Genomic DNA, 21,421 nt, shown 5'->3' on the forward strand with positions numbered 1-21,421 from the left:
AAACAGGCTGTCCTGGATGGGCTCCTGCCCACCCCAGACGTCTTCCTCACCCGCAGCAGCTAGAGCGTCCGCCCTTTGCTTCCTGTCGGATGAAGGAAGACGCACACAATGAGGACATGTGACCTGCTGGCTGAGAGCCGCGTCCGCGTGCTCTGGCCCAATAGCGATAGCCTTAGAGGGCGAAGCCATATACGAAATAGAACAGCTACACAACATGTTCTTCAGTTATATTATGTCTCTAGGTTATAAATTGTTTTAGACTGAACAAAGCTGTTTGTGTCACACTGAGATCAAAGATGATTGACATTACTTTATTAAATCAAGTTTTAAAACATGACTATTTTATTTCAACAGGACCCAAAAACACAAGGGGTATAAAATGGTAAATAAATACTGTGATTGAACACAAAAACACCATCTATTATTGACCTTTATAGCAAGTTCAAAACATTATAAATGATACAAAACACCACCTTTTAGTATTAGACAGAAAATAGGTGACGAGACATATTTCTATTTTTTTAGATTAGGCCACTGTGGTGAGAGTAATACATATAGCTTGTATTCCATTTGTTTTGAAGATGTATATTTATACTTTATAAACAAACTGGTTACCCTTTTTTTGAATTAGCATACAGAACATTATGAAAACAAACTTGACTAATGGTCGGCTCATAACCTCAGAACACAGAAGAGGAAAAACTGCATAGATCCTCGTTTCATTTTGAAGGAGCTGCAGACCTAAAGTGTGTAGAACACTTTAATGATTAAAAAGGTCACAATCACATTAATAAAACTGTACTTAGGTTTTAGTTTCACTTTTACAAAACAGAGTTCCACATGTACTTTCTAGCATGTATGGCCATCTCCTCACGAGCCCTATGCTGCTGCTCCCCTGCCAGCTCTGTCTCTCCTTCACTCATCTTCTTCTTAAAATAAGAAGAGATGTCTGTTGACTTTCTCTTCATTTTCTGAAAATTGACATTACACACAGCAGTGATTAATAGTAGCCTACGCATTACACCAGCCCAGCATACCGACATCAGCTAACGTTAGCTTAGCAAGCTAAACTAACGCTGACTAGGATAGCTGCCAAAGTGTGTTTACAGACGAATTATACCTGAAGTCAAGCCAGCCTTTACTAGTCGGAGAGGGAGGGGCTGCAGTATGAGCGTTGGAAGCTCAAATCAAGCGACTCGCTAGCTGTGTATTTGTTGATAAATATCAGATAATCTACTACGCATATGTGACTGGCGAGGCGGTGTGTGTGGTGGGGGGCCATTGGGGGAGCCAACAAATATATCAGGGTGGCCATGGCCCCCCCTGCTGGCGCCACTGTTTGAAGTACACAAAGGCGCGTAGTGACACAAGTGACATTATGCAATTCAGATTTTTGCCGCGCATGCGTACCTGTGTACCAGTTATGTGCACCCCTGGTTATATACATATTAATGCATAAATAATAATAATCCAGTAATTTAATATATGATTATTAAATGAGCCATTAAGCATATCGAGTACTTTTATTAATAAGTATATTTTAAAGGTCTCCTATTATACAATTTGTAGGCATATTGTATGGGTCTCAGATAGGGCTGCCCCCTATTAGTCGGCTAATCACTAGTTGACTAATAAAGCCTTAATCTTAAATAAAATGGGCGGCTGTGGCTCAGTGGCTGGAGTGCTGGGCTTTGAATCAGGGGGTAGCAAGTTCGAGTCCCACTGCAGTCAGCATGTGGTTGTGTCCCTGGGCAAGACACTTCACCCCAAATTGCTCCTGCGGGGATTGTCCACAGTACTGAATGTATGTCAGTCGCTTTGGATAAAAGCGTCAAACAAATGACATGTAATATAATGTAATGTTAATCAAATTTGATCATACACCAATAGGGTGGGTCATACTCAGGTGCTAACATGAATCTGAAGGAAATCCTAACATGGGGGTGTCTAAATTATGTGTTCTTTTATGGGGAATTCAAATATGAGCTTATTTTTCAGATAACTCTAACCTACATCGTTTTGTATTTCTAAATTGGCAATTTTACCCCTTTGAACCTCTATATAAGACAGTAAAAGATATAAGGGAAACAATTTATATTGACAAAGCCAAATCATTTAAAAATATTTATTAACAGGTGAACTGCATATTTATAACTGGATACGATTACAAAGATCAATCTTCTGACTTCTTGAACTTTGCCAGGTTGCACAAGTCCTGCTTTGACTCATTCTTGGACATCATTCTCCTGCTAGTCTCCTGAGCTCTGATCCCTCCACCCCTCTTTTCCTGTGAGAAGTACTTAGCAGAAGCCTCGGTCACCATTTTAACAACCCTGATTTCTCTTATTCTTCTCCCTCTCACTCATTCGTCTTTGATCAGACCCCCGGTATACGCTAGTCAGCGCCCCTAGTTACACCAATCAGTGATTACCGTACAGCCAATCACAATGCGTGACGTCATTGGTAAGTGACGGACCCCGAACACATATGGTAGGGCGAACACATATGGTACTGACACCGGCTTCATATCAAAACACGGAGCTTAATTATCCCGACAACGTGTGTCTTTCTCAGACTCAGAGGAACAGCAGCAGTAGCCTAGCTTTGTATCAACATATATAGACCTATAATATATAATCATTCTGACCTCAGACAACGATAAAGCTTTCATTTCATGATGAGGGCGTAATGCGGAGGGATCTTTGCCTGCGCTCGTATTTTCAGTGTTTCCGTTTCCTCTGTGGTATTTATTGGGTTGTTAACTTCAGATATGACTAATACAAACTTAAACCAACTGTTCTGTGTGTGTCCTCGCTGCTTGTTCACAAACACACAATAAGAATCCTTACCGGAGCTTCTGCTGTTTATACCGATGCGTCCGTGCGCTGTGACTCGCATGCGATCTCTACATTTCATTTATATTCAAAAGGTTAATTATTACAGTTTTATTTTATATTTTATGTGAAGCACAACGTACCATGCTGTTATAATAACGCCCTTTATCAGCCTTTGAAACTGAAACCATTTTGGAAAAAAAAAAAGAATACAAAATATATATATATATATTAGGGCTGTCAGTCGATTAAAATATTTAGTCGCAAATGAATCGCACATTTTTGATCTGTTCTAAATGTACCTTAGAGGGATATTTTTCAAGTTTTTAACACTCTTATCAACATATGAGTGGACAAATATGCTTTATGCAAAGGTGAGGTTTGTTTATTATCATTTGAACAATGACAAATATTCTCATGAATATTAAACACAACAACCTCTGAACATTAAAAATATTTGCCTCAATTCAACCTGGAACCTCTCTCATACAATAATACAATACAAAGTGTGTGTGTGTGTGTGTGTGTGTGTGTGTGTGTGTGTGTGTGTGTGTGTGTGTGTGTGTGTGTGTGTGGAGAGACACTGTGATGGATCGTTGGAGCTATGTGCAACTCAAGGCATATGCTCGAACGGGAGCTGCCTGGATGCTGCAATCATGTTGCACGCACTATCCGTGCTGAGTTTGCTGACTTTTCGTACAATGTCCCACTGTCTGGCTACCTGCATAAAGTCAAGTGCTCGGCACAGTTGTCGACTCGATGCGCTCTGAAACTACGGGGCGGCCGAGGACAAAATATACACATGCGTTAATCGTGTTAAAATAATTAGTGGCGTTAATTTTTTTTATTAACGCGTTAACTTGACAGCCCTAATAAAAATATATAAAAAACATGTCTATGGTGTGTTTTGGTCAAAATACCAAACAGATCATGCATTTTAGACATACCCTCATATCCCTCTATTTCAGCCCTATTAGAGAACTGCAGGTTCGGGGTCCTTAGCTTGAAGAAAAAAAAAAAAAGAGGACGGGGTACTAATGCCTGCTCAGAATTCTACCGAGATACAGCTGAATGATGCCGTGATTAAACGCCATATCATGTTCCAAACCACATCAAGGATTATTTCTGAAACAGTATGGAGCTCAACATATTTTTCTCTTGCGGGTTTGGGTGAGTTCCTTTTTTTATTTCCTGCTTCTTCACATGTGCTCTCTCCAGTACAGGTAAGCTCTGACTGTTAGCGATGCTTGCTAATGTAAACAAAGACCATATTACGTCCAAAACACGTCGGGCATTGCTTCTGATAGGGCCGTGGGTCCGCATTTCCGATATTACCTCATATCGGACGCAAATCTGGATCAGCTCTGTTGTACCCCCGTTTTTAGAGATTTGGGTACGAAGGAAAAGAGAGTCGGTATAGTTTTCTGACACTTTGTGAGTTCCCTGACACACCGGGGACACATATTTATGTATAAAAGACATCACAAAGTGCATTTTGCATGATAGGTCCCCTTTAAAGGTGGGGTAGGTACGTTTCAGAAACCGTCTCGAGTGCACTAAAATTTGAAAGTACACAGCCGAAAAGAATCCGCCCCTTCCTTCAGACTTCCTTACAGAGCACCTCCTCCAACACACATGAACGCGCACATGAAGTCAGCAGACGGGTGAAAGTGGCCGCCTGTTGCTGGCGAGTCATTGAAGTACTGCTGCAATGCACGCCCAATGACGGCATGCCCAATGAGGGCACGAGATACATTTGTGCGTGCACAAGATGGAAGGCTGACAGACAGGGCGGCACTTTGCCGGTTGTACTTTTTACAGTATTACGGGTTCCACAGATGACATTTTTTTATGGATTTGAGGGCACATGTGCAATTGTGCTAATCTACTTTTAAGAAAAAGGGAACATTGTTTTCAGGAATCTATAAAAAACCTCTCTATATTTAAGAGGAAAAATGTACTTTTTGTTCCTTCAACTATTAACACACAGGAATGTATAAACCCACACATATATTAGAGATGACATGATGCAATACACCTCCTATAGATGGGTGACATTAAAATGAACATACCAAAAATATGCTGCATCACTTCTTCGGTACAATATCTTACATCAATTTCCACAGTACTTCTTCCACCTCTGACGGAACTGAAACAGTTCATAGAACCAGGAGCTGGTCTTAACCTTTAAATCCATTGACTGCATGCATCACAATCACCAATCACCTAACAGGGGCGGCGGGTGCTGTAGGCTAGGGAAGGCTAAGCCTTCCCAAATATTTCTGTCACTGCATCCTGGTAAAATAAAAATATAATGTATAATGTTTGTGTCTTTGACATTAGCGCTGCTATGCAGCCTACTACGAAGCCAGTTCAACATATCCTAGATATGTTTGAGTTATCTTAACTAACCCTAACAAACGAGATCTCGCTAAGCGGTCATACGACGCTGGTTATCAACTCGGTAAATCAAGGTTTCTCTCACCAGCTGAGAGCGCGTTCACGTGAAAGGGGCGGGGTTAGAAACATTTGACCAATCACAAACAGGGACAAGTGTACTGACAGCGCAGCGTCATACTTCATTAATGAAAAGTAAACTAATATTAGACAAATATGAACTTTAAACATCCATGACTTAAACATATAATCCAGGATGCAAGCCACATAGTTGCACCTGCAAGGTGAATATAGAACAACTGGTTAAAAAATAAATAAACTACAGAGTGTTTGAAAGCGTAAAAGTTTTATGATATCACTGCCCCATCTGTAGGAGCCACATATGAAGCCATTTCTGTGTTTGTTAAGATACATGTTTTTTGAGTCACTATAGGTGGTGGGCGTGTCATTGCATTGGGGTGGTGACGTTTGTGTTTATATCCGGTTGCTTTTACCTGTGCAGGTGGCAATAGATGGGGGAGTGAGCTAGAGAAGGACAATTTTTGTTGACCGCACGCACTCACGCAGGCACATACAAGGAGATACGTACATTCATATGGAATATTGCATTTTTGGAAAGCAAATAAAAGGTCAAACGCATACTGTGTTGGAAAGACTGAGTTTTTGCGCGTCCACAGTGTTTTTTCTCTTGTTTAGTCCCTCGCGGCACTTGGTTTAAGATTACTGCCGCAATATTAAGTCAACAAAAAAGTTTGTACCACAGCGTGGATCTACGGAAAACGAAGATATATACGGAGATTCCTAGGATCGATCTGGACGCTGTGGAATTAAAAGGAAACATTGTGTGCTGTGTTCGCCGCTGTATTGGAGAGCGGATTAAGGAAACTTCAGCGTACTGCCGGGAGGATAAAGAAGGACTGACGGACAATCCACACAGCATCAAGAGCGAGCGGTATGTAACTTCTTCATTCATGCTGTGTAAATGTTTGTTAGAACACAGTGTGAATAAGTTACTGCTGCGTGTCCATTGGGGACTGACTTGTTGGTTTGTGCCGCTAGAGGTTGCTTATTATCGGCAGCTGTGATATATTGAGCGTTCGGCTGAGTGGATTGGAGCTTGTGTTGGTGCATTCATTAAAACATTAAAAGAATATGTCAATAAGTGGAGCAAATTCAGATGTCAATGTGGCAAAAATGGATGAACAAAAGAGAGAGTCGATACTCACAGCCAAGGCTTTGGCAAATAAAATGGAAAAGCTTCAAAAGGAACGTCAATCAAAGGTTCACAAAATGAAAAGTGTGATTAAAACAATGAAGGGTCTCATGCAAAGGGATGACAACGCTTCACAAATACAAACTCAACTTGAGCATTTAATTCAACTGGTTAATGAAACCACCCTGTTACACAAATCTGTAATTCCTCTTCTTCCTGCAGACGAACAGGAAAAACAAAATGTATGGCTTGCCAAGACACTGAAATGCAATAATGGATTTATCGACGATGTCAAGCAATGGCTTTCTGAAACTGGGGGACAACCGAGCAGCACCATTGCACATGTGCCCTCAAATGAGATATCTGATGAACACCAGCAAAGTATGTCTCATGTTTCAAAACACTCTGGGAAAAATGTTGAAACTTCCGAAGCACAAGATGAAATAAAACCAAGCGACAGTGTTTCAAACATAGGAAGCATTGTGTCTTGCAAGCAGAGCTCTGCTGGAACCAGGTCCAGTGTTTCAGCTACATCCTCATGCATCAAAGCTGAGGCTGACATGGCCGCTCTCATGGCACGACAAATGTTATTAAAAGACAAGCATGCATTGGATGCACAAGAGGAACAGCTCAGGAAACAGAAGGAAGAGCTCAGGAAACAGAGGGAGGAACTGGAAATGGAAGTGGAAATAGCCGCATCAAGGGCTAAAATGAATGTGCTAAGACGCTCTGGAAGGTCTTGTGCTGCAAGTAACGCATCTGTGAGTCCCAATGGCATGAATTCTTATTTGGAAAGGGGACGAAAGGAAGCCACACTCAGTGCTGGAGCAAAAACATTTGTGCCTGACACAAACAGGCCTACAGGTGGCCAGTCTGACGCACAGTTTTCGCACAGAGAACATGAAGTAGCCAATGGACATCTGCAACATCAAGCCACAAGAATCTCAGAGGCCAATATATATCAAAGTTCAACACAATCACATCCACAGTTACAGCACCAAAGCAATCACCCAGCAGCACTGGCACCAAGCAGCCGTGCTCAGAACCCATTACTTAATGTCTTAGAAAGACAAAATGAAATAACATCCATGTTGGTTCAGCAACAGTCTCTTTCTTTTCTGCCTAAAAGAGAAATTCAGATTTTTGATGGCTCTCCATTTCAATACCAAGCATTCATAAGAGCTTTTGAGCACAGCATTGAGGAGAAGACTCACAACCCTAATGACCGCCTGTATTTTCTCGAACAGTACACCAGGGGGCAGCCTTTGGAGCTTGTCAGAAGCTGTCAGCATATGGCCCATGACAGAGGATATGCCAAAGCAAAGGCTTTGCTACAGGAGCATTTTGGTAATGCACAGAAAATAGTTTCAGCTTACATGGAAAAGGCTCTTTCATGGCAGCCAATAAGAGTAGAAGATGTGCGAGCTCTGCAAGCTTACGGTCTCTTTCTGAGAGGATGCTGCAATGTCATGGAAGAGTTGGAATTCATGTGTGAGTTGAACATGCCTAGCAATATGCTAGCCATCATAAAAAAGTTGCCCTACAAATATAGGGACAAATGGAGAACCCTGGCCTATGACTTACAGAAAAGGCAGGGCCGGAGAGCTACATTCACTGATATTGTTAACTTCATTGAAAGACAGGTGGATATTGTGAGTGATCCACTGTTTGGAGATATACAGGATACTCCACCAGCAGCCAACAAAGATGTGAGGAAAGCTAAATTTGAACCTCGTTCAAGGATGAGGGGAAGCAGCTTTGCTACTACTATTACGACAGCCAATAAAGTGGAACCTGGAATAAGAATGAAGGAGAGAGGCTCACTAGATACAAGTGTTTGCCTGTTTTGTGGAGGTGGACATACACTGGATCTGTGTTTTCAACTGGAAAGAAAGGCTCATAGTGAGAAAATCGCTTTCTTGAGGGAACATGGTGTGTGTTTTGGATGCTTGTGTATTGGGCACATGAGTAAAGACTGCAGGAAACGCCTCTCGTGCAAAGTATGCAGTCTGAAGCACCCAAGCATACTTCATATCTACCAGAAAGAGAAAGAAAATGACACAATGCAAGCTAAAGGAAAAGCTGTAAGCAGTGCTCTGATCTCCGTTCAGTCCAGTGGTCTTACAGGGGCCGGTGAGCCAGATTGTACTCTCTCCATAGTGCCCATTCAAGTAAAGTCTAAGAAGGGACATGAAACAATCATAACATATGCCTTCCTGGATCCTGGGAGCTCAGCATCATTCTGCACGGAGCGGCTGATGAACAAACTGAATCTCAGGGGAAGAAGAACAGACATTCTCCTTCGGACAATGGGTCAGGAGAAAATAGTTGGAAGTCACATTGTTTCTGACCTGCATGTGGCTGGATTAGACAGCAGTCATTATTGTGAGCTGCCTGACACCTACACCCAGAAAACTATGCCAGTTCATCGAGGCAACATTCCTCGTCAGAAAGACCTTCAGAGATGGCCACACCTGAAACATGTAATGATTACTGAGATTGATTCAGATGTGGACCTGTTGATTGGAACTAATGTTCCTCAGGCACTGGAGCCATGGGAAGTTATTCGGAGTGTAGACGGAGGCCCATACGCAGTCAAAACTATGCTGGGTTGGACTGTCAATGGACCTCTCAGAGGAGACAGGAGTAGTGAAATGACTTGTGGACAGCCAGATGTCACTGTCAATAGGATATCTGTTGCAAACCTTGAAGATCTGTGGAAGCAGCAGCTAAAGGCTGATTTCCCTGAATGCAGTCAGGATGAGCAAATGGGACCGTCAAGAGAGGACTGTCACTTTATGGAGTACGTCACAAAGTCTGCTAAGTTGATGGATGGCCATTACTGTATTGGCTTACCTTTAAGGAAAAGGGATGTTAGTATGCCAAACAACAGGAGAGTAGCAGAACAATGTACACTGAGCCTCAAGAGAAGGTTTGATAAAGATGTTTCATATCATGCTGATTACACCGCTTTCATGAATGACATCCTTTCAAAGGGCTATGCAGAGAAAGTGCCAGTTGTGGATCTGGAACGCAGTGACGGCAGGGTATGGTATATACCACACCACGGTGTATACCACCCAAAGAAGAAAAAGATCAGGGTCGTATTTGACTGTGCAGCTACATTCCAGGGAACATCGCTGAATGCGCAGCTCCTACAGGGACCAGATCTTACCAGCACACTGGTTGGAGTCATGACAAGATTCAGAAAGGAACCTGTTGTACTCATGGCAGACATTGAAGCCATGTTCCATCAGGTTCAAGTACCAGCTGAGGATTCGGATCTGTTGAGGTTTCTCTGGTGGCCAAATGGAGATCATCATCAGAACTTAGAAGAGCACAGAATGGTTGCACATCTGTTTGGAGCTACATTGTCGCCAAGTTGTGCTAGTTTTGCCCTTAGAAAGTGTGCAGAGGACCATCGGGAGCAGTTCAGTCCCAAAGTAATCAACACTGTCCTGCACAATTTCTATGTTGATGATTGTCTAACATCAGTGGTTTCAGAGGAGGAGGCAGTGGAACTCTATCGTGACCTTTGTGCACTTTGTGCTCAAGGGGGCTTTCATCTCACAAAGTGGATTAGCAACAGACGTACCGTGCTTGCTGCTATACCTTCAATGGAGAGAGCGAAAGAAGTTAAGGATCTGGACTTGGATAATGACACACTCCCTGTGGAAAGAGCATTGGGCGTACAGTGGTGTGTTGAGTCAGATGTCTTTAAGTTCAAGATCATGATCAAGGACAAACCCATAACCAGAAGAGGGATCCTTTCCATGGTCAGCTCAATATTTGACCCATTAGGAATATTGGCACCTGTGGTCCTATCAGCCAAGATGATTCTTCAAGACTTGTGCAGAAGAGAACTTGGTTGGGATGATATTATACCAGCCTCAGCTGCACAAGAGTGGAACAATTGGCTGAAGGAGCTCTGCAATCTCGAAGAGTTTAAAGTTGACAGATGCCTAAAACCGGTGGATTTTGGGGAAGTGACCTCTGCTCAGCTACACCACTTCGCAGATGCAAGCGAAGACGGCTATGGAACAGTGACTTATCTGTTATTACATAACATCAAAGCACAAGTGCACTGTGTTTTCATTATGGGAAAAGCTAGAGTGGCCCCATTGAAACCAATAACCATCCCTCGAATGGAATTGACGGCTGCCGTGGTTGCAAGTCGTATGGACAAGATGTGTAGGAAGGAGCTGCAAATGCAACTTAAAGACTCCATCTTTTGGACTGATAGTACTTCCGTACTGAAGTACATCAGTAATGAGACATTAAGGTTTCGAACCTTCGTCGCAAACAGGGTTTCAAAAATACGCAGCGTATCAAATCCATCTCAGTGGAGATATGTTCCCACCGCAAGCAATCCTGCCGACTGGGCTTCCAGGGGAGTCAAAGTGGAAACGCTCCTGAAAGATGACACATGGGTGTCTGGACCTCAGTTTCTCACTGGACCTGAAGAACAGTGGCCTGGGAACCCTGATGGCTCTGAAATGGCACCAGAAGACCCTGAGGTCAAGATAAGTCTGAATGTGAACGCTGTGCAGGTTGAAGAAGAGATGGATGCTGTAACCCGATTGATCAATCACTTCTCTTCTTGGATCCACCTGAAGAAGACAGTTGGTTGGATCCTTAGGTTGAAAAACCTGCTGCTGTGCCTTAGTCGGAAGAGGAAGCAATTGAGTCTGACTCTTGCTCAGTCTGGCTTGAATAAGGAACAACAAGACCGAGAGATGAAAAAGGAAATGCAGACTATCAAGGCTCAGGTGGTCTCCGGTTTTCTTTCTATTGAGGACCTCCGGAAAGCTGAGAAAGAAATTATCTGCTTTTGCCAAAGAAAAAGGTTTCCTGATGAAATTAAAGGCTTGCAAAAGGGAGAAGGTGTGAAAAGGACTAGTCACATCTACAAGCTCAACCCAGTACTTGAAGATGGTGTTCTGAGAGTGGGAGGACGTCTCAGTAGAGCAGCAATGCCTGAAGAATCTAAACATCCTGCTATATTGGCAAAAGATCTTCACATTTCTGACATCATTCTACGGCAAGTACACCAAGATGTGGGACACGGTGGTCGTAACCACATGCTATCTAGCCTGCGACAAAGATACTGGATTCCTGGTGCTAGTGTGGCTATAAGGAAAACCCTGTCAAAATGTGTTGTTTGTCGGCGACTAAATGGAGCTCCAGGAATGCAGCAGATGGCAGATTTACCTCGAGACAGAGTTTCTCCAGATGAACCTCCATTCACTCGTGTTGGAGTTGACTATTTTGGACCTTTTGAGGTTAAGCGAGGAAGGAGTACAGTTAAAAAGTACGGTGTTCTCTTCACATGCTTAACAGTAAGAGCCATCCACATTGAAGTAGCTTCATCCTTGGATACAGATTCCTTTGTTAATGCTCTTCGGCGCTTCATCGCAAGACGTGGACAAGTACTGAAATTACGCTCAGATAATGGAACCAACTTCGTTGGAGCTGAGCGTGAATTGAGAGAGGCAATAGAAAGGTTGAATATTGCTAAAATCAACAACACCCTCCTTCAGAAAGGAATAAAGTGGACTTTCAATCCCCCTACTGGATCCCATCATGGAGGAGTATGGGAAAGGTTGATCAGATCTGTGAGGAAGGTTCTGAATTCCAGCCTGAAGGCACAGAACCTTGATGAAGAGTGTCTTCACACTGTTCTTTGTGAAGCCGAATCCATCATCAACAGCCGTCCCATAACGAGAGCATCCACAGATCCCAATGACTTGGAAGCACTAACCCCTAACCATCTTTTGCTGCTAAAAACCAAGCCATCTTTTCCACCTGGACTGTTTCATAAAGAGGACATATATGCTCGTCGAAGATGGAAACAAGTTCAGTACATCTCAGACTTGTTTTGGAAACGATGGATTAAGGAGTACTTGCCTCTACTCCAGGAACGACAAAAGTGGTCAAATGTCAAGCGCAACTTCATACCAGGAGATATTGTACTCATAGTCGACGACTCAGCACCTCGCAATTCATGGCTTACAGGAAGGATTGTACAAACCATTCCAGACAGAAGAGGACTTGTAAGTCAGGTGCGAGTGAAGACAAAAACAAGCTATCTGGACAGGCCTATCACAAAGATCTGCCTTCTACAGGAATCAGAAGAGCCGTGAGGAAATTAGTGAACTTGATAGACCTTGACATTGACGTTTTTTCCGATTTTTAAGTGATAGTAAAGATCACTCCTTCATAGGCTAACAAACTATATCTTTTTTATTTTATTTTCTATTTTTTGCCTAAAGAAGAAAAGGACACTTTGACAAAAGGACGTTTTATCCTTAAAAGTTTTTTCTTGATTGTCTCCTACATAATTTTCCAGTTGTGTAATTATTATGTTGATATAATTAGGGGCCGGAATGTAGGAGCCACATATGAAGCCATTTCTGTGTTTGTTAAGATACATGTTTTTTGAGTCACTATAGGTGGTGGGCGTGTCATTGCATTGGGGTGGTGACGTTTGTGTTTATATCCGGTTGCTTTTACCTGTGCAGGTGGCAATAGATGGGGGAGTGAGCTAGAGAAGGACAATTTTTGTTGACCGCACGCACTCACGCAGGCACATACAAGGAGATACGTACATTCATATGGAATATTGCATTTTTGGAAAGCAAATAAAAGGTCAAACGCATACTGTGTTGGAAAGACTGAGTTTTTGCGCGTCCACAGTGTTTTTTCTCTTGTTTAGTCCCTCGTGGCACTTGGTTTAAGATTACTGCCGCAATACCATCTAAGACACGAGTGGATCTGACTTTAATTACATTTGAGTTGAGTGTTTCGTCAAGCCAATGTGTTGCTTAAAATAATACTTCTGCATACAGTATGTGACACTGTGAGTGTTGCACGGCCAGATACGGCTAGAGAAGATAAGATAACTCAGATAAGGACATATATGATATATTATGATATTATATGATCGATGATCTGATTGATGATGTGATATGAATGATAAGTGCGACACGTCGGCATCTTCTGCATACAGCAGTTTAAACTGTATTTCCTTTATCCTGTAATATGACTTGAGAGATTTAGGCTGCGGCCACACGAGGACGAAAACGGTCGTTTGCGTTACTGTTTAGTGTCATATAGACCATTCGGCCACACGAGGACGACCGAATACGGCACTAAACGACTGAGGAAACGATAACGGGTCCCATGGTGGATAGAACGGCATACGCAACGCTCTGGGGGGTCCAACGGCTCCGTGTGTACGCCCTATACGATCGTTTTCTGATAATGATGAGGCAATAGCCCCGCCTCTCCCCACCTCTGCTGCTCACCCCCGTGTCAAAGTAAACTGCACACTGAATTCAGATTATGTATCTTTCTCTCGATATGGACATAAACGCGAGTGAAGTCTAATCTGACGGAGACACGCAGCTCTGCTCACCTGCAGCTCCTCCCGCTGCAGCAAAACACACACTTCAAGTCAAATCATCACCCTTGGCTATTTTAATTACCTCTCAAACTAAACTAGTTATAAATATGTTTATTTTTACTGTCGGCCGGGTCACTCATTACTGGATCAGCTGCTGCATGAGACAGACGCTGACGCTGTCCGAAGAGAGGGAGGAAAGAGAGAGGCTCCGTGTATTTTATTATTATAATATATAGAGTCGTTATTCATTTGTTTTAAAGCTCAATAAATAACAAAGAACACCTTTGACCGGCACTTTTATAATTTTGTCCGGAAGATTTCAACTTGAATACACGTTGACTGGCGAAAAACTCTGCCCGGTTCCCTCGGCCCCCACCGCGGAGAATAAACAGAAGGGCAACCATGACAACCTTCTTCTTCGCTGCTTTTGTGGAGGAAGTTACAGCGCCACGTACAGGAGTGCATATGTACTGCAGCTTCTCCAGCGGTTGGAGCTAAACGGAGCGGTCTCGTGTGGACAGACACTATCCGGATAACTATTGCGTGTGGACGGAAGCTTGTTTGCGTTTGCGTTTAGCCGTTTTCGTCCTCGTGTGGCCGCAGCCTTAAACTCTGCACACTGAGCTCTGATTGGTCAGCAGGCGGTGCTTTCACTGAGTTGATCTCTTTTCTATACGCCGGAGGCGGGTAGCGTCAGGTAAAAAAAAGTGATTTAGCCTTCCCAAACCTGAGCCTCACGCGCCGCCTATGATCCCTAACCCTCTTGGATGCAGCAGCCTCTGATGATCCGAGATGAAAAGTGTTTGTTTTTTGCGCGCTTAAGCCGGACAGTGAAAGTGAGTGCACCGCTCTAATGGGTCCGACTAGAATGACGAATAACGTTAGTTCCGCCTATTCCGTCATTCAATAAATCGTGTAATAAATCATACATTTGTCATCTTTTTCACTTTTCATTTTTAGGGGGGCCACATGGGGGTCAGAGATCAGTGTTAGGGGGGCACTGAATCGCCCCTGCCAGTAAGGTACAGAATAGCTTCACAGTTGGTCTGTCGTTTTTTTTTAAAGGTTTAGGTAATACAAAAACAATAATACTTTCATGAGGTGGTGCATGGGAAGATAGGGAACTATAGGCTATTATGTATGCATCAGTTCTTAACCTCATCTCACCAGAATGCGTGACTCCACCACGACTCCTTAACACCACATTGCGTGGTGGAGTCACGCATTCTGCTACATTTACGTGTCTGCATCACGCAAACAACCCCAATGTAAAGTGAATGAGGCTCCTTTGTCGTGGTGCACACACGCATTTCTACAACGTCCCGCAGTGAGCTTTTATTCTATAAAACGTTTTTAAAATCTACTTTATAGCTTGTAGTAACTCACGGGAGGCTTCTTTTATTTTATTTGTATTCATAATAATTTTTATTTTTCGTCAGAATGTAAAAATGACATTAGTTACGAATTTTTGTTCTCAAAAAACAGTGCATTGTGTGTAATGCAACTGTGATTTTTATTAAATTAGTTTTTAAGGAAGGCCAGAGCTTCAGCTGTGTCAAATAGATTGTTCCCTTTAGTTAACGTTATTTAAAAGATAATGATCATGTCCCCTTTATTGTATTACGAGCGTCCATTCCCATTGGATAACGGAGGATTTTTCACCCGGAAGTAAGTATTCTCCTTACTGTCGATTGATTTTACAGTGATATCTGAACTACTCATCAACTCAAAAACACCAGATTATCCTTGTTAATTACACAACATTGGTTTAATTGGTTTAAATTGTGTACAATGCTTTTGTATTTTTCCCCTTCGATTCGGAGAAACGAATATTTTTTCGGAGTTTTTGGATGGCAGAAGACACTACACTGCCCATAATCCTCAGCTATCGTTTGGGACTACACCATGTGCTTAGCTTGACAAACCCCGTGATCAGTCCTCAAGCTCTGTGATTGGATGTTGGAGTGGCAGTGCGCAAAGTTTACACGGAGCATCAAAAAGCACCTTGAAATGGAATGAAACCCATCCAAGGCACACTATTCAAAACAGGAATCGAACGTGTCCTATCCCCCCCCCCCTTAGGTCGCAGGGTCCTCCAACAGTGCAACACAATAAAACAGATACACAGAAAAAATTGTGAAATAGTGCAATAAGAGTCTATATACAAGTGATTGGAATCCTTTTTTATTTTTATTTAACCTTTATTTAACAAGATAAAAGCATTGAGATACAATCTCATTTTCAATGCTGACCTGGCCAAGAAGGCAGCAACGTTACACATAACACATAACACACACATATAAAAGAGAACATAACTAAGAAAACAAAAGACAAAAAAGCAGTCACTACATTGTGAATATATTAGATAAATAATTTCTAAGTAGCAGCCAGATGAATGTTATGGATGTTGTTTCTAAATTCAGGTGTTTAATAGTCTTATGGCCTGGGGGATGAAGCTGTCCCTGAGTCTGGTGGTTTTAGTCCGGATGCTGCGGTACAGTTTGTGGCTGGGGTGATGGGGGTCTTTTATAATCCTGAGGGCTTTCTTTAAGGTTAATGTGGTGTTTTTACTCCACTACATTTATTTTAGTTACTTTACAGATTTGGATTAATGATGTGACATATAAACAACCCTTAAATCAGACTTTAGTTACACCTGAATGAAATTCAGTGAAGGTGATCGTCAAGCGGATAAGCGGGAGAAGATGGATGGATGGATGATCGTCAAGTGCCAACAATCAGGCGAGATATTTGATATTTGGTGCTTGAGAAGACTAAACATTTATCTGCAGATCCGTATAAAGCATATTCATTACTCGTTATTCTCTAATCGTTCATTAAAGACTGTATATAATTGATATTTTGCACATCCCTTTCAAGATTTCAAGATTTTCTAAGGTTTATTGACATATCATATACACAACTACGGTGTAGTTATGCAATAAATGCAACACTTGGGTCACAGGTTCCTCAACAGTGCATTACAAGACATCTATCAATATGTGTATACCTCCACCATTAAACTGTCATATTCTGCACATTTCTTATTATATCTAACATCTTATAAGAGTATAATAAATATGTATACTATCGGTTAAAATAAGTGCTTCAACATAGTTAACATTGCAGGAAAGTTGATTGTCAAGTTCAAAAACAAACCATGCAATATATTAGATGTTAAGTACTTTGTCAGACTTAATCTGTAGATAGATACCCCCAAAGCTTTTTTCTTATTTAAAAGAAGACCTTAGCCTAAAGTATTCTCTAATGTTTAAATAAAGCCTTATTAGTTTGTCTGTTTTGCACATCCTCCTATCAGGCACTACACTGTTTTATTGTAGATATTATTTACAGTATCTTCTTGATATTTTCTATTCTATATTTATATCATTGACCTTCTACTTTCCCACTATTGTGTATGTACTCTTAATATTTAAATGTGTTCATCAAATATAACACATTAAAAAGTGCTTTACAAAAATGAAAGACATTAAGAAAAAGGCATTTTAAACAGTCATTAAAAAGCAACACAATCTACCTGCATTGCATTACTCTAAACGTGTAATAACGTGCTTTAACCAGTAGCGATGGAAAAAACCCACAGCAACACAGAAAAGATGGTCTTAACATGACCCAGAGGTCTAGTAGTTAATAAAAACCAATAATATCAAAACAGATTATTACTACTAACTTTATTGTGAAATTAAAACAGAACAGTAAAAGAATAGTTTCCGGTCTATTCTGATGCCCGATCTCTGTAGATAAATAAAGAACTATGATAGATGTGTAATATTTAATGCAGCCAAACCATTTATTACAATGCATTCATGTGACGACTTTCAAAGAGTAAAGCAAGCACTGCTGAATAAAGTATGATTTTCTCTTTTACGAAACGTTTTTCATATGGAATGCAGTTGGAGGTTAACCAATCACAGAGCTTGAGGACTGATCATGGGGTTTGTCAAGCTAAGCACATGGTGTAGTCCCAAACGATAGCTGAGGATTCTGGGTAGTGTAGTGTCTTCTGCCATCCAAAAACTCCGAAAAAATATTAGTTTCTCCGAATCAAAGAGGGGAAATACAAAAGCATTGTACACAATTTAAACCAATCAATGTTGTGTAATTAACAAGGACAATTTGGTGTTTTTGAGTTGATGAGTAGTTCAGATATCACTGTAAAATCAATCGACAGTAAGGAGAATACTTACTTCCGGGTGTACAATTCTCAGTTATCCAATGGGAATGGACGCTCGTAATACAATAAAGGGGACATGATCATTATCTTTTAAATAACGTTAACTAAAGGGAACAATCTATTTGACACAGCTGAAGCTCTGGCCTTCCTTAAAAACTAACTAATTTAATAAAAATCACAGTTGCATTACACACTGCACTGTTTTTTGAGAACAAAAATTCGTAACTAATGTCATTTTTACATTCTAACGAAAAATACAAATTATTATGAATACAAATAAAATGAAAGAAGCCTCCTGTGAGTTACTACACGCTATAAAGTAGATTTAAAAAACGTTTTATAGAATAAAAGCTCACTGCGGGACGTTGTAGAAATGCGTGTGTGCACCACGACAAAGGAGCCTCATTCACTTTACATTGGGTTGTTTGCGTGGTGCAGACACGTAAATGTAGCAGAATGCGTGACTCCACCACGCAATGCGTTAAGGAGTCGTGGTGGAGTCACGCATTCTGGTGAGATCAGGTTGGTCTCTTTCACTCTGCAGGGTCTCTGCACTGTGCTGGGTCCCGGAGCCTCTGCAGGAATCACACACACACACACACACACACACACACACACACACACACACACACACACACACACACACACACACACACACACACACACACACACACACACACACACACACACACACACACACACACACAACTGTTGGTCCCTGCCATTGACCCATGACAAACTGTGTCCAATAACCCAGCGAATTCACATATATAATAATAATAATAATAACATTCAAACCAATCGACCAAATAAAGAGTAAAGCCACAGAAGCAGATTAATTTCAGACCAGACTACAGACGTGTTTCCAGCCTGATTCTTCCACAGGACAGATATAAGAGCTGCATGTTTGTTTAGATCTAGAGTTACCAGAGCCTCCCTGCTTTAAGACGCCGTTAAACACACAGTATAGTGTGTGTGTGTGTGTGTGTGTGTGTGTGTGTGTGTGTGTGTGTGTGTGTGTGTGTGTGTGTGTGTGTGTGTGTGTGTGTGTGCGTGCGTGTGTGTGTGTTGCATTTGCCGGACTCTCAGTCCGTGTCCGCGCGCCGGGTTTACCCCACACATTCATCCTGCAAACAACAGTTAACTCCGGTTTACCTTCGACAGCCCACACCGTTGGTAGTATCCACAGAAAATACAAGATATCCATAATGAGAGTGGTTCCAGGCACTGGACTGTGGGATGATAACGCGTTCATAGCGCAGCCGTCCAGCAGCGGGCCACAGACATTGGATTCATTCGGAGCTGCAGAGCGTCATCCGCATCCCCAGCAGCATCAGCCGTATGGGATTAGTTTTGTATCATAAAGATAAAGCAACACTTTTTCAGAATAAAGCAAAACTATGAGTTTAAAAGAAAAAAAACTGAGTCAAGCAAAATAAAATAAATTTCAAAAATAAAACTATAAGTTGCAAACAAATTATTAGTGTAATCATATAAACTTTAAGTCTTTTTTCTTTGTTTTAACATAGGTTTTTGTTTGCAGTTCTTGTTTCTTCTTTCTCAATGATCAGACTTTTACTCTCGCTGCAGCACTCTCTTTTGCGCTCCCTCATTTTTTGTTTGAGATTCTGACACAAACCTCCCAGGTGGGCGGGACTTTCAGGGGTGCGTCCCCATTGGCTACTCAGTTTTTGAGTGACAGCCCAGTCCTCCAGCGATTGTACAGTACAGTGCAGGCAGCTGCGGTGCGGTAGCTAGCTGAGCGTGGACAGAAGACCCCCAGAAGAACCAGCATTTCAATTATTATAATACTACAAGTGAAAATATATGTAAGTATTGATCATTTGTGTTGTTTGTGCTATACAGTCTGTTTCTTTATTGTGTTAAGTGAGAAGTAAAGCTGTGCTATGAAAGTTAGCTTGTGCTACCTTTAGATCCATAACAATGCAAGCTAAGTAGCCTAACAGTTAGCTACATAGCTAGCAGTGAGTGAGCGTTCAGACACCGGCGCACATACTCAAACGGACTCGTGTGCCTGACTCTACCAACAGGCTTTAATGATTCTGTTTAGATATGCAAGTATATCCATGATAGCTTATTTTATTAACACGCTAATTTGATATGAAAATCAATGGAGGCTGAGTTAACTTTGTAGGAAAACCTACCGTCCATGAGCTGTATTTTATTTGTTAACTTCATATTTTTCATTTCCTAAAACATTTATTTTCCTCTCATATTAACAGTGTGGATCATTGAGACAGCGTGGCGTCCAGAGTCTTATCCCGTTTTCCCACTTCCTCTGAGGGGACAGCACGGAGGGGGGGCATGAAGAAAGAACTGCACCAGCTTCATCCACGCTGGCGTTGCTGTTATCACTGGCTCAGTGTCATTTCATTTGACCAAATGTCTTTACATATAGCCTACATTTAATAGATTTTATTATTATCCACCTTTTTGTTTTATGTCCTTTTATTTAAAACATTCTTTGAGACTTAATCTTCTGGTTCAAATTTCAATAAATGTAATTTGTATAATCACTCTTTTGTCTTTATTCTACATGAAAATGTTAGAGATTCCATTCAAATCTGTTGATTATTCATATCTTCCTCAGGCTAGGAATAGTATGTCGAATTTGTAATGCTAAATGTATATAATTTTCTCACAGGATATAGAATGAAACAACACCGGTTTTATCCATTGTGTATGAATGCTTCAGCTCTTCAGACCAACTGTGAGGAATTGCAGTATCTCCTTCTCCTTTTTTCTGTTTGTTTGTCTATCTGTTTGTCTGTCTTCCTGGCTGGGCGTGGTTGACCTACTTTCCGTTTTACGCCAACTCACCTCCGCTCCTGTTTCTCATCATCACTGATTACCACTACTCACCTGCTGCTGCTTAAAACTCCGGTTCGATCATCAGACTTCGCCAGTTCTTCGTATACTCACAGTGGTAAACTCCAGTTCCGGCTGACTAGTATTGCTAGTCTTTTTGTTTACTCTTCCAGTTGGATTTTTCATATACTAATCCTGTTCTGTTTTGTGCCTGTTCCAGATACTCCATATTCCATTCCGTCCTGCCTGCCACGTCCAGCCCAACCTCCGTCTCAGCCCTGCTCCACGTTCTTCCCACTCTGTTGAGAGTCTACTTTGTCTCCTGCCTGTTTTTTGAGGAACGTAAATAAATCCAGTTTTTTTGACACTACACCTAAGTCTCCGTCCCAAGTGTTCTTGCATAGCGGGTTCAAGTTTTGAGTCTCTTTACGAGGAGCGTAACACCAACATAGTAAGATGTGAGCATGTTCCTAATTGTGTTGGTATGCAGCCTAGGTCAGGTCTGTTTAATAAAGCAAATCTCCCACTTTTATATTGCAGAATTTGTT

The 21,421-nt window shown here is 41.6% G+C and overlaps 1 protein-coding gene across 1 annotated transcript in view; it reads right to left on the minus strand.

Moving 5' to 3' along the window:
• ephb2a (eph receptor B2a) overlaps positions 1-19,333 on the minus strand; it is a 111,755-nt gene extending 92,422 nt beyond the window's left edge. Inside the window, exon 1 of the mRNA XM_034087182.1 lies at positions 19,200-19,333. Within this exon, the coding sequence (XP_033943073.1) occupies positions 19,200-19,299 (100 nt within the window). The 5' untranslated portion in view covers positions 19,300-19,333. The remainder of the gene's footprint in view (positions 1-19,199) is intronic.
• Positions 19,334-21,421: the final 2,088 nt, after the last annotated feature.

This window comes from Pseudochaenichthys georgianus, chromosome 7 (assembly GCF_902827115.2).
Source record: "Pseudochaenichthys georgianus chromosome 7, fPseGeo1.2, whole genome shotgun sequence".
Lineage (NCBI taxonomy): Eukaryota > Metazoa > Chordata > Actinopteri > Perciformes > Channichthyidae > Pseudochaenichthys > Pseudochaenichthys georgianus.